This window comes from Pseudogymnoascus destructans (genome assembly GCF_001641265.1).
Source record: "Pseudogymnoascus destructans isolate 20631-21 unplaced genomic scaffold scaffold_19, whole genome shotgun sequence".
NCBI lineage: Eukaryota > Fungi > Ascomycota > Leotiomycetes > Thelebolales > Thelebolaceae > Pseudogymnoascus > Pseudogymnoascus destructans.
In genome coordinates this window covers 319,741-332,392 of record NW_020167538.1, presented here as the reverse complement: position 1 = coordinate 332,392, position 12,652 = coordinate 319,741, and the positions used below count along the sequence as shown (strand labels likewise).

Genomic DNA, 12,652 nt, shown 5'->3' with positions numbered 1-12,652 from the left:
ATCCAGACTGAGGAATCACATCATGCTTCCTTATCAATAGTAACTGTCCCAAAATTAAAACACGTAAATCACAGTGATAGTCATATAATAGCATAAGGTCCTATCATTGAAATAGACTTCTATCTTCCTATTGGGGGGCTATAATGCTTCTAGTAATTATTGCGAGCCTAATACCTAGCTCGCATTGAAACCCGAGAAACAACCATCTACTCCTCAAGCCCATCCCCTTCTCCCTCTCCCTCCGCATCCGTCACCTCGGCATCCTCACAAGAAGGCGGCAACCTCTCATTCTCCTTCGGCGCCTTCCAGTTCACCATGCGTTCATTCTCCACAAACGTGTAGAAGCTCGCGTAAATGACAATAACATTGTCCAAATACCTCACCCCCAAATCCAGCTCCCTCACCACGCCCACAAACTTCATCCCTGCAAAGCAGCGCTCCAGAATGTCTTCGTCCACCCAGAACGTCTCGTCGCCATACACTGGCGGGTTCGCCGCTAGCCCCTGCTCCTCTTCAATGGTGAGGTCAAGCGTGGGCTGGTAGGGATGCGTCCATGAATTGCAGGCGAGAAGGCCGACGGGTTTGATAGTGCCAGTGCGACCATCTGCGGCGCGAATACCAGCAAAGCTCTTGCTGAGCGCCTCGCCAGGCAGGGTAATGCCCACGACTTCGAAGCCACGGAGCTCCTCGGAAACAACAGCCGGGGCTTGGTACTCCTTGAGGCTCGTAACGGCAACGGCCGCGAACTGCTCAGCTGTGCCCATGAGCGCCATTGCTGCGCGGAAGGTGCGGTGCGCCTGGTCGATCGACATGTACTGGTTCGGGTCTGCGTCGGCGGGATGGTCAGGGATCGAGGCCGGGTCGATGTATAGGAGTCTGGAGCAGCCGTGGCACATGATGGAGAGGGCTTTGTGAAAGTTGCCTGGGAAGGAGGCGCCGACGTCGTGGATGGCTGGGAGCTCGAACTTGGCGAGGTCGCAGACCTTTTGGGCGGCGATAATGGATTTGGTGTACTCTGGGCAGACGCCGTGCATGAGGACGTAGTTGAGAAAGTTCTTGACCACGTTGCAGTAATTGTTGACGAGGCCTTGGTTGTGGATGCCGAAGTTGTATGGGGCTCTGGAGGATCTGATCTGAGTTGGTGATGGTAGGAAACGTCTGGGGGTGGTTAACTCACAGGAATGCTTTGGCGATGCCTTCGAAGTCTACCACCCAATTTTGCGGCGCGCAAGGATCGTAGAATTTACTGCCCGCCTCGTCGCCGCCGTACATGACATCGGTGGCGTTGATATCAGCGATCGTGGGGCCATCGAAATCTTCCAGTGCCTCGTTGTCCACTCCTCCAGTGAATGCCTTAATCGTTGTGTCAATGCCACCAAAAGATATGTATTTGTTGAATATATTCGCACGCTCTTCATCAAGCTTGCGTCTGGCTCGGTAGCGCTGAATGCACGTCTCAATCCGCTCTGCAAATGGACGAGCGAAGTGGTATAACTGTTCCACTTCCTCCTTATGATCCTCTGGCGTGATTGGAGGGTCGGCGTAGAACTCTTCGAAGCCAGTTGGGTTTGGTTTCTTCTTCTTTCCGCTGCTCTTCTTCTTCTTCTTCTTCGCCCCCGCTACCACTGGAGCGCTGGCACTTGGGCCAGCCGCTTGGGATTCGGTGGACCACACAGCCTCTCCATTCTTGTCCTCCATCCCTTCTGCAATGCTTGGTCTCTTTTCCGTCGTTTGGTCAAGTCCATGGCTATCTTCACCTTTGTCGACAATAATAGCTGTGAGTTCTCCTGTCAATTCCGGGCGCTGTTCAACTGTGAGATTTTCCGAGGTTTGGGCACTGGCAACCGCTTCAGCTTCAGCTGGGTCACCAGGTCGGAGAGATCCCGTTGGCGACATCGGGGCTGGTCTAAGCTTCGTCAGCTTCTCTGAGGTGTGTCGGAGACCACGGTCACCCTCAGACATGTCGTTGATCTCAGGGCCTGTTGTTGGGGCGCCGTCGGAAGTCATCGCGGCAGGTTCCTCCATGTGTGGAGTCATGTTGCTTGTGGTGGCAGTGCAACTGAGATCAGGACCGTGTTAGCATACCGCAGTGGATGAGATTGTGAGTACACAAAGCCTGCACACACAGCCTGTGTCGGGGGGTAAATAACTAACCTGTTTGATGTGGTGTAAATAGAGAAAGAAGAGGGTAGAGTATTGTGAGCGATTGGAGGGGTAAATAACCGTCAACGAAGACCAGCAGCAAACAACTTTTAAGGGGTAGCAGACAGAATAGGTCTCCGTACTTGGTGAAGAAGTTTGTAAATTTCTATTCTATATTCAGGTATCACATAGAATAAAAGATGAATTGGTATGTGAAATTCAGTTAAAGGTAAAAGTAAAGTTGAAGTGAGCAGGCCACTGGGCTGATAGGACGAATATTTTCAAGAAACGGTTGACTTTTGCTTCGCTGAAGCTGTCAACATACAGAGAGGCGCAGTGCACGCCGCAACAGGGCACGGCTTCACGGCGATGGAAGAAGGAGGATGATGAGGTGGAGGCTGAGGTTGATATGAGATGGAAGCGTGTGAGAGGTGAATGGATAGTCCAACCTGGTCAAGACCAACGAAAGGCCAACAAACAAACAAACAGGTATAACGGTCTCCAACGTCAAAAACGTTCAGTATGTTGGAGGTGTTCTGTATTTCCCAACACCGATACCCCTCCCTACATTTGTGTTGGGAATCATTTGTTGTGTTTGCCGTTGTTGGTGTTTGAAGGAAGGAAAGAGGTGAGACAGGGCGGCGGGCTGTGCCAACAGGCAGGCAGACAACTGAGCTTGCTTCCCAGCCTCATCGTGCTCACCGCGTCCAACATATCGGGAACGAATATATGCACTTCGCAAGCCCTGATACCGACTGCATGATCTTATACGCAATCCAATACGTTGGTCATCCGGAGCTGTACCCACGAAGCGGCAGTAGTGAGTGACAGTGGCGGAGGCGCGGTTCGGGCGCGGCCGTTGTGTTGTGGCGGGCTGTGGGATGATACAGATGGATTGTGAAATTAACGAATTAAGCCCTTAAATTTAATTAATTCAACCAATTAATTTAAGTCAAGTTGATGGATTTAATTTATATATCCCGCAAAATCTCAGGAGCGATTGCCGCAAGTTACCGCCCACCACCCCGCCTACTCAGCCTCGCGCAACTTGGACGCTTTCTCCTTCAACCAACGCATCGCGCGCGTAGCGTACATACGAGTACATAGACTTCCTATCATCATTGCTTCTTAAATACCGGCCCTGTAACCCGACTTTCCATTTTCTTTTCTCCAGCATGACCATTTTATAGACTACTACCAAAAAAAATCATAATGAGTAGGGTGCTTCCCGACATTGAGGACCTGGTCGGCTTCGACCACGCCGTCGCTGGACAGTATGTTATGCGTCTCACCCACCCCTCCTCTCCAGCTTGCTCAAACCGACTAACCCACTCAGCGATGGAACCCTCACCGACCGTGCCGGCGAACTCTTTGTCAAGCCATGCACCCCGACCGAAATCGCCTTCTACGAATACACCGCCGCGCACCACCCCGCCCTCGCGGACCTGATGCCCACCTTCCTCGGCACGCTCGCCCTATCCGAATCACAGACAGCCATCCTCGAAGAGGCCAGCGCGACCACTCTGCCCAAGTCCACGACGCCGCCCGCGCATGCCGAGCAGCTCGTGCTGCAACATAAGTTCATCAAGACAAAGCGCATCGTGACGGACCGCGCGCTTGTGCTCGAGAACGCGACGCACGGCTTCCGCAGACCCAACATTCTCGATGTGAAGCTCGGCGTGCGGCTGTGGGCGGATGACGCGCCGGCTGAGAAGCGCGTGAGATTCGATAAGATTACGGCCGAGACAACGCACGCGTCGCATGGGTTCCGGGTCGCTGGGATGCGGGTGTGGCAGGGTGATGAGGCGCCGAGGGGGGTGCATGTCGATGCGGATGGGTATAAAATTTACGATAAGAATTATGGGCGCGAAGAGATTACGGTTGATAACGTGGCGGATGCGTTTCGGGAGTTTATAGGGGCGGGGAAGGGGGCTGGTGTGGATGAGGAGTTGGGGAGGCTGGTGGCACAGGCGTTTCTGGCGGAGGTGGAGGAGGCGAGGAGGGTGTTGGAGAGTGTGGAGACGAGGATGTATTCTTCGAGCTTGTTGTTTATTTATGAGGGCGACGGGAAGGCGTTGAGGGAGGCGATGGAGGAGGCTACGCGGGTTGGGCAGAGTGCGGCTACGAATGGGGCGGCACCAGTAGAGGTGACAACGAATGGAGTTGGGATCGAAGAACTCGTCAATGGAGATGACGCAGACGAGGATGAGGATGAAGACGAAGAGGTTCTGCCCAAGATCTACAGTGTCAAACTTATCGACTTCGCGCACGCAGAGTTTGTACCCGGTCAAGGCTCAGACGAGAACTCGCTCAAAGGGATCAGGAGCATCGCGGAGATCCTACGCAGCATTGCAGAGGAATAAGTAGGAAAGGGACAGAAGAGCGCTGCATGAGGGAGATGGCGCTATTGGCTTGTCGCATTGAAGCTTGCATAGCATACGATGATTTCTCTTCTTTCGCATATGCGCCTCTCCCTACCCGTCTGGACGGGCCGACGCATTGGGTGTGTCTCTTTTTCTCGCGCAATCGTCTCATCCCAGCCCGTCTCTGTGGTGGACTACTCCGGTCATGGGAAGGGCTACGAAGACAATGAAATGCTGGGGACGGGAAAGGAAAAAACATGTATATAGCGTGACGAAACCGCTCCAATGACCTAGAAACTACAAATAAATAGAACCTATCCCACACAAGACCTCGGATCATGAGTAACCAGTATAAAATATAAAGCAAAAAGAAGTTTAAAAGCAGTCGTGCGACAGCGCAGATCCCCTTCCTTAATCGGCCGCTATTAGTCGAAGTAACCCCAATACTGACGCCATCCCATCTACCCCTCCTTGCCAGCTACTAGTCAAGCCACTCAAAACCCCCACCATCGTCCACCAGAACCACCTTTCGTGATTCCCTCCTCCGCAATTGGAATTACGGAAATTATAGGATTAATCAGCGCGCCATCTCGTTGACGGCCTATGTCGGCATCTACCCTGCTGCCCCCCTGTGTTTATAAGCTTTCCCCACCCCCCAAGCAGTCTTGTGCCGCGCAGGTATATACCTCGACAGACCCTGAGTCCAAAGTGCCCATCACCAGGAGCCTCAAGAGCAGCTACAAGTTTACAATCACCAATACATCTATTCATTAAGACAATCCCTCAATTTCCCAGAACAAGAACCCAATTCCCCACAAGAGCAACACCCCGCAACTACACAACCATGACCACCCCCACCCTCCCAGCAACCATGCGCGCCATCAAGATCCCCCACACCGGCGGCGTCGAAGTCCTCGAGCTACACACCGACCTCCCCCTCCCCACCCCCACCTCTGGCCAAATCCTCATCAAAAACGCCTTCGCAGGCGTAAACTACATCGACACCTACCTCCGCACCGGCCTGTACCCTCCCCCCGCCTCTGGAATCCTCGGGCAAGAAGCAGAGGGGACTGTCGTCGCCGTGTCCGCTGAGGGAGACACCTACGGCTTCAAGATCGGTGACCGCGTCGCTGCGTTCGCGCCGGCAGGGGGGGCGTACGCGGAGTACGTTGCTGTGACGGCGAAGACGTCGTTTAAGCTCCCAGAGGGGATTGAGGCGGGGTTGGGAGCTGCGAGTTTGCTTCAGGGTCTTACGGCTTTGACGTTGATTCGGGAGTCTCACCCTGTTAAGAAGGGGGAGACGATTCTGGTGCACGCTGCTGCTGGTGGTGTGGGGTTGTGGCTTTGCCAGCTCCTCCGTGCGGTTGGGGCGAAGGTTATCGCTACTGCTTCTACGGCTGAGAAATTGGCGCTGGCGAAGGAGAATGGAGCGGATGAGTTGGTGAATTATAAGACGCATGATTTTGTGGCTGAGGTGGAGAGGATCACCAACGGCGCTGGTGTGGCAGCTGTCTTTGATGGTGTTGGTGCTGCGACATTCGAGGGCAGTTTCGCGTCTGTGGCGAGGAAGGGGTCGCTTGTTAGCTTTGGCAATGCGAGTGGACCTGTCCCACCGTTTACGATTGCGAGGTTGGGAGCGAAGAATATTAAGGTGTTGAGGCCGAGGTTGGGTGCGTATGTTGAGACGAGGGAGGAGTTCGAGACGTATTCTGGGGAGTTGTTTGGGTTTATTGCGGATGGGAAGGTGGGGGTGAAGGTGCATGGACGGTATAAGCTTGAGGATGTTGCGAAGGCGCAGGGGGAGTTGGAGGGGAGGGGTACGGTTGGGAAGTTGTTGCTTGTTTTGTAAAGGGGGTTTGCTATTCATTTTGTAGAGGAAAGTTGCTTGTACTATAATATGGAAGCTGAACACGGGAAATTCCAAGACCTCTACCACAAAAGCTGTGTGCATAGTGACTGTTGAGAGTCCACCTCCTGTGCACCGTTACCCAACGGCACCTCGTCTTGCCGAATAAATACCGTCTGGAATTTATATATCCTCATCAAGATTATAATCTACCTTCAAACAACCCCCTCCCCAGTCTATTACGCCCTCCTTCTTTCTTTATATCCAAGAGTATCTACAGCCCCTCTACTCCTTCTTCTCGGCCTTCACAGCCTCCAACAGATCCGCTGGCGGCGACTGCCTATACCCCCTCGGGTTATTCGAAACCCACTTCCACAAATGCTCACACGCATTCTCCAGCGTCAACTCGGTCTTCCACCCCAACTCCGCATTCGCGCGCCTCGGGTCAGCCGTGAGGTCAAGCACGTCACCTGCACGGCGATCTACGACTTCGTAGTTCAGGTCACGGCCTACGACGGTGCTGAAGGCCTTGATCATCTCGAAGACGGTAGAGCCGCGGCCGGAACCGAGGTTCCAGGCGCGGACGCCGGGGTTGGTGGTACGGAGGTGGTTCAAGGCTGCAAGATGGCCTTTGGCGAGGTCGACGACGTGGATGTAGTCGCGGATGCAGGTACCGTCGCGGGAGGCGTAGTCTATGTGTTGTTAGCTATGTCCATCCTTCGTAGTCATGAATGCGCGGGCGCTAGGACTATATTTGCGAGGGGGGGAGTATAGGTGCGTGACGTACCCTTGCCGAAAACGAGGAGCTTCTCGCGCTGGCCTGTTGCTACTTGGCCGAGGATGGGAAGCAGGTTAAATGGGTCGCCGAGGGGGTCCTCGCCCATCAGGCCGCTGGGGTGGGCGCCACCTGGGTTGAAGTAGCGCAGGAGCGCGGCGTTGTACTGCTCATATGGCTGTCCTGCCTTCTTGGCGTTGGCGCGCTGCGCATCTATGTAGTCGGTGATAACAAGCTCGATCATGGACTTGGTGCGGCCGTATGGGTTGGTGGGGCCGATGGGGCAGTTCTCAGGGATGGGGATCATGTTCTTCCATTTTGTGGCGTCGCCGTAGACTGTGGCTGAGGAGGAGAAGACGATGTTCGGGACGGAGTATTTAGCCATGCAGCGCAGGAGGATGATGGTGCCGTTGACGTTTACGCGGTAGTATTCGAGCGGCTTCTCGGAGGATTCGCCGACAGCCTTGGGGGATGTTAGCTTGAGCACTAATTGGGCCGGTCGAGAGGGACTGTTGCCGCAATCGCTATGGACCGTGGGGATGAAGAGGACCTACCTTCAAGGCGGCGAAGTGGATAACACTGTCAATATCGGGATGCGCCTCAAAGACCTTCTCGAGCGCTGACTCATCGGTGACATCCACCTGGTAGAAGATGGGCCGCTTGCCGCACAGCAGCTCGATGCGGTCCAGGCTGACCTTGGACGAATTGTACAAGCTGTCAACAATAATCACATTGTAGCCGTGCTCGAGAAGTGCGAGGGACGTGAAGGATCCGATGTAGCCAGTGCCGCTGTTGTTGAGGATATCGTCAGCACAGCGATTTTTTTGCCCCCATTCAAACCCCACAATCTGCGGTTTGTTTGGGCGGGAGACGAGGAAGGCCTGCTTTACCCAGTGATGAGAACGGTTCCGACGGCCATTGTCAGAGGTCGTCACTGAGAAGACGGGATATTCACAATTGATCTCAGAGGGACAGCTGCGGTTGTAATTGGAGTTGGATAGGAGATCGTGGTGGGTTGAGGAACGAGAAATTGTCCGTGATCGTGGCATGAGGGGTAAGGTGGGGTGGGGTGTTGCAACGTAACAACCCTGACACACGGGAAGGGCCATCGGGGCTGTCATGGCCGTCATCGGAGTTCTATATTCTATATAAGTTACCATCACGGACAAAGGTCGAATATCAAATGGCAGGGTCGAGGCTGGACAAAGGTTAACATAGGCGCACAGAATATCCCCGTGTCTGTCCACCACAACTTGCTGTGAAAATCACCATCTGCCTGAAATGACATCTTGGGTATCAATAATAATCATTACAATTCATCTCACGGTATTTATCTGGTCGTGAGTACCACAAGAGAGCTGTCTCTCGAAATATATATCAAATCTTCAAAAGTGCCAAGTTATGAAGTTATGGGTCGAGTTCTCGGGGAATTGACGTCCGAGATCCGGCGCGGCCCAGATTTGACCCAAAGTACTGTGCACCACAATAAGTATAGTGAGATACTTTCATGCAACGGATCTACCTTATTCCGGGTCGAGTCCGTCGGCGCGTCCAACATCTTTTGTTTATATCGTAGATGCGCTCCGAAGGATAATCCCAAGGTGACCGCGAACGGCATCGGGAACGAGGGAAACAAAGAAAATAGCCAGTCCACCAACCATCGCCATGCTGTAGCTGAGTGCTATAATGATATGTCCTCGATCAATTGACCATCCCCTCATACAAAGCCCAGCGCCCGCCCGCCCTTCCATGGCCATCATCCATTGTGCCTCGTCTTGCGCTCCGCAACCTCCTCGACCTGCAATTCTGCGCCGACACGTCTCGACGATAATTACACTGTAATTACCATTGTGCCCTATTGAGTCCTGTTGCGCCTATTTACTCGGCTTCGCTTGTGGGCGCTAAGCGTCGCATTGTGCTTGTGGTGGTGGCCTTAATTCGCTATTGTCTTCTATTGACGCCAAGCCAGGCACCACTTCTGAATAGCTTCACAATAGTAAGAAGACCCCATTGACCCACTCTGGCTTCTCCAGCCTCGTCCATAAGAACTTCTTCCACCCCGTCACCTTCGTCTTTTTCCCTTTTTCCTTTTCGCATCACCGAAATTTCTGGAACTTGACCCCTCGACTTTTTTCGTACCAAATTCACTTCACAATTCCAGACTTCGGTCGCAAAGCTTTCCGGTTTCCAACCTTTCTCAGTGAGCTCTTTCTGAATTCAAACCTTGAGAACCTTTACTAATTCCTGTTCACAGTACAGACGACTACCAACCCTCACCTTTCTCGACACCGCCACCGATCCTCACCTTCTTCGGCCCCGCCACAACTCTTCAACACCCTCGACACACCCACCGACGTTCTTCTCCTCCGTGGACACGATGTCCACGTACCGCCCATCAACCCGCGCGAGCAGCGCTGCCGCCAGTATAACTGGTGGCCCACGCGCCGCAGCCACGCCGGCGACCCCGACTGTTCCCCGGGGCGGTCGCAGCAAGCGGGGTCCCTCCACCATTGCGTCGGAGTTGGGCCCCCAAGTGATCGCCACCAAGGAGAGTACCTCCTACGGGTCGTCGGCGGCTGTGGTGCCGATGGCACTGGACAGAGTGGAGGAGGTGGATCTTCGTGGGGCGCTGACCGGCATCGTCGCGCCGACGACCGTTGGAAGTGCGTATATTTCCTCTCCACTTCGCTTTCCTTCTTCCCCTTCCTTTCTTTTACTGACTGATATATAGCCCCGGCCGGCCAGAGGGCCACCACGGGTTCCGTTCCTCCGACGGGAGCCTCGACCAGCTTTGGTCAGGAGAGTTCGCTGGCCGGAAACGGCACCTTCACAGGTGCCCCGGTCGTCGCTCCTCCTGGCCTGGCTGCCGGGCGTTCTCGTCGGGGGAAGACGGTCGCTCCTCCCGTGGAGGAGCCGGCGCTGCCGCGTCGAACCCCCACGCCACCTCCTCCGGCTGTTGAGGAGCTTCCTGCCGCCGTTCCGCCCGCCGCGTCCAGGCCGGCACCGATCGCGTTGGCAGCTAGCTCTGCCACCGATCTGGTGGTCCGCGCCCGCGGTTTCGTTGTTTCGGCGTACACCAACGCCACGGTTCGGTTGATCCTGGTTGCGCTCCTGTCGGCCATCATGGCCATGATCTTCCTCGGCACCTCCGAGAGCTCGGCGGGTCGGGCGACCCGGATGTACGCGCAGGGCGCCTCGGCGACCCTCGCGCAGTACATTCCGCACGGGGTCGCCCACCCCCTCAATTACTTCAACGAGGCCGACATGCTGGATGTCCAGCGTCGGTTGCGCCGCGCCGAGCTGAGCATCTCAAAGCTCCAGCTCGACGTCGCCAAGAACGCCGAGCTCACCCGAGCCTTGGAGAAGCGCCTTCCGGATTTCCTCGTGGTCTCAAAGGTCCGCGGCAAGGTCCAGATCCCCGCCGACTTTTGGCGGGCCCTCAAGACCACGATCCTCGCCGACAAGGATGTCAGGCCATTCAAGCCTGGCAAGCCCGAGAACTCTGCGCCCGTCACTGTCACGCCCGATTGGGACGACTTCCTGCGCACCAATGAGGCCCGTCTCAAGGACCTGGTCGCATCCGATGTCCAGCTCGCTCGCGCCGATGTTCTCGCCCATCTCCAGACCGCCCTCGCGTCGACATCCACTGAGTACACCAGCGCACTCTCCAAGGCCACCCAGGCCGTGAAATCCGAACTCTCGGCGCAAATTGCCGAGCTCCCGGCCTCTGTCAGTGCCGCCGACATCGACGCCCACGCCGAGCGTGCCATGCAGCGCGTCTTCCTCTCCTCCAAGATCGAGGCCCTCATCAACGCCAAGCTGGCCGAGTCGTCCACCTCCTCCCTGAGCCGCGTCAACTACTTCTCGCCCTCCACTGGTGCCGTCGTGAATCCCATCCTCACCTCCGCCACCTACAGCCCACGGGGTGCGCTCGCTCCTAGAAATCTCATCACGGGCATCCTCAAGCTGTTCTCGTACCCGCTCCCAAAGATTGGGACTCCCGTTGAGGCGCTCACGAAGTGGGATGAACATGGCGACTGCTGGTGCGGCGCTCCCGACGACTCCGGTGTCCAACTCGGTGTTCTCACCCCACACAAGTTCTCACCTGAAGAATTCGTCATCGAACATGTTTTGCGCTCTGCGACTCTCAACCCGGGTGCGACTCCACGCCACTTCGAGCTCTTCGCGCACATTCCGCTCAAGCACCAAGATTACATTGCTGAGGTTTCTGCTGGCTTGTTTCCACATGCGCCTGAAGAGAAAGACCTCAACTACAGCTGGGTCCGCATCGGTCGCGGCACTTACGATACCGGTGGTGAGACTGTGCAAGTCTTCCCCGTCCAGTTGGAGCTCAGCCGATATGGTCTCTCATCCAAAGAGTTCGTCGTTCGTTTCCGCGATAACTGGGGCACTAAGGATGAAGAAGATGTCGGACCTACGTGCATTTACCGCGTCAGACTTCACGGATTCATGGAACAATTCTAGTTCTTTACGGTGTCACTTGTTCTCATAAGCTCTCACTTGTTCTCATGGATGTCACTTGTTCTCATGGGCTCTTTACCGGTGTTAGTTATTCATGGGGGTGTTTATACGGCTGCATTGGTGGTGTTTTGCGGCATCAAGTTTATACGGTGTTTATTCGATGGTCTTTCTGGGTGGTATTCTGGAGGAGTCTGGTGTTTTATCTGTGCTGGATGATGGATGGATGGGATGGTGCAATGGAATACTATACCAGAAGAAGTTTTCTCGCGCTGATTAATTCGCGCTTTATATCTGTTGACCGATTGTTTTTTCTGAAATTTTTACAAAGGTTGTTTGACTCCACGAGGAGATCCACAACACAACATGGGGAGGAAATACCAGTGTGGGAGAGAGCGTACATACAGCAGTGCAGTTGACATAATGAAAATCAACGCAATCAATCTTATAAATGAATGTTCCCTCCGTGATTCTTACAAACTCCATTCATCCAAACCCTTTGAGCCTCCCACTTCTCTTCCCATTCATAGTTCCCCTGATTTGTCGTTCTTTCCCTCCTGACCATGTTCTTTCCCTCCTGAGTTTCTGGCCATCGTTCTTGCCCTCCTGAGTCCTGACCATCGTTCTTTCCCTCCTGACTTCTTAACCGCCGTTCTTGCCGCTCTGAGTTCTTGAGCATTGTTCTTTACAAGGGGAAAGAACAATGCTACGCTCAAGAACTCAGAGCGGCATGAACGGCGGTTAAGAAGTAAGGAGGGAAAGAACTTGCCCTCGTGGGTTCCTGACGATTGTTCTTGCCATTCGGAGTTTTTGACATTCTTGACCATCCTTGACAGTTCTTGACAGACCTTGACGGTTCTTGACGGTTCTTAACGGTTCTTGACTATCATTCTTGCCCCCAGTCACTCACTCTCACATAGCAAAACACCTAACACGTAAACCCTCGCCCTCGGTCCATCTCGAAAAATCCCAAAATTTTAATCATAAAACAGTGAATCATGGCATTTTTTTTATTTTTATTAACAAAGACAATAAAAAAGAGGCATC

At 54.2% G+C, this 12,652-nt stretch overlaps 5 protein-coding genes across 5 annotated transcripts; 2 read left to right on the top strand and 3 right to left on the bottom strand.

Moving 5' to 3' along the window:
• Positions 1 to 123: 123 nt before the first annotated feature.
• VC83_06709 (uncharacterized protein) lies at positions 124 to 3,100 on the bottom strand. Its single transcript, XM_024470299.1, has 3 exons — positions 2,155 to 3,100; positions 1,178 to 2,059; positions 124 to 1,128 (listed from the first exon to the last, which is right to left on the bottom strand). Exons 2-3 carry the CDS (start codon positions 2,035 to 2,037, stop codon positions 207 to 209), a joined length of 1,782 nt encoding a protein of 593 aa, XP_024321680.1. The 5' UTR covers positions 2,038 to 2,059; positions 2,155 to 3,100; the 3' UTR covers positions 124 to 206.
• A 78-nt stretch (positions 3,101 to 3,178) lies between these two features.
• VC83_06708 (uncharacterized protein) lies at positions 3,179 to 4,957 on the top strand. The gene is made up of 2 exons (XM_024470298.1): positions 3,179 to 3,416; positions 3,479 to 4,957. The coding sequence occupies exons 1-2, from the start codon at positions 3,355 to 3,357 to the stop codon at positions 4,503 to 4,505; spliced, it is 1,089 nt and encodes a 362-aa protein (XP_024321679.1). The 5' UTR covers positions 3,179 to 3,354; the 3' UTR covers positions 4,506 to 4,957.
• Positions 4,958 to 5,424: 467 nt separating this feature from the next.
• VC83_06707 (uncharacterized protein) lies at positions 5,425 to 6,456 on the bottom strand (the record flags this gene model as incomplete). Its single annotated transcript, XM_024470297.1, has 1 exon — positions 5,425 to 6,456. The coding sequence occupies one exon, from the start codon at positions 6,454 to 6,456 to the stop codon at positions 5,425 to 5,427; it is 1,032 nt and encodes a 343-aa protein (XP_024321676.1).
• Positions 6,457 to 6,636: 180 nt separating this feature from the next.
• On the bottom strand, positions 6,637 to 8,625 carry GAL10 (UDP-glucose-4-epimerase; the record flags this gene model as incomplete). The annotated part of the gene is made up of 4 exons (XM_024470296.1): positions 8,351 to 8,625; positions 7,681 to 8,263; positions 7,139 to 7,589; positions 6,637 to 7,043 (listed from the first exon to the last, which is right to left on the bottom strand). Exons 2-4 carry the CDS (start codon positions 8,254 to 8,256, stop codon positions 6,637 to 6,639), a joined length of 1,434 nt encoding a protein of 477 aa, XP_024321675.1. The 5' UTR covers positions 8,257 to 8,263; positions 8,351 to 8,625.
• Positions 8,625 to 12,047, top strand: MDV1_2 (Mitochondrial fission protein). Its single transcript, XM_024470295.1, has 3 exons — positions 8,625 to 9,326; positions 9,381 to 9,789; positions 9,858 to 12,047. The coding sequence occupies exons 2-3, from the start codon at positions 9,504 to 9,506 to the stop codon at positions 11,609 to 11,611; spliced, it is 2,040 nt and encodes a 679-aa protein (XP_024321674.1). The 5' UTR covers positions 8,625 to 9,326; positions 9,381 to 9,503; the 3' UTR covers positions 11,612 to 12,047.
• Positions 12,048 to 12,652: the final 605 nt, after the last annotated feature.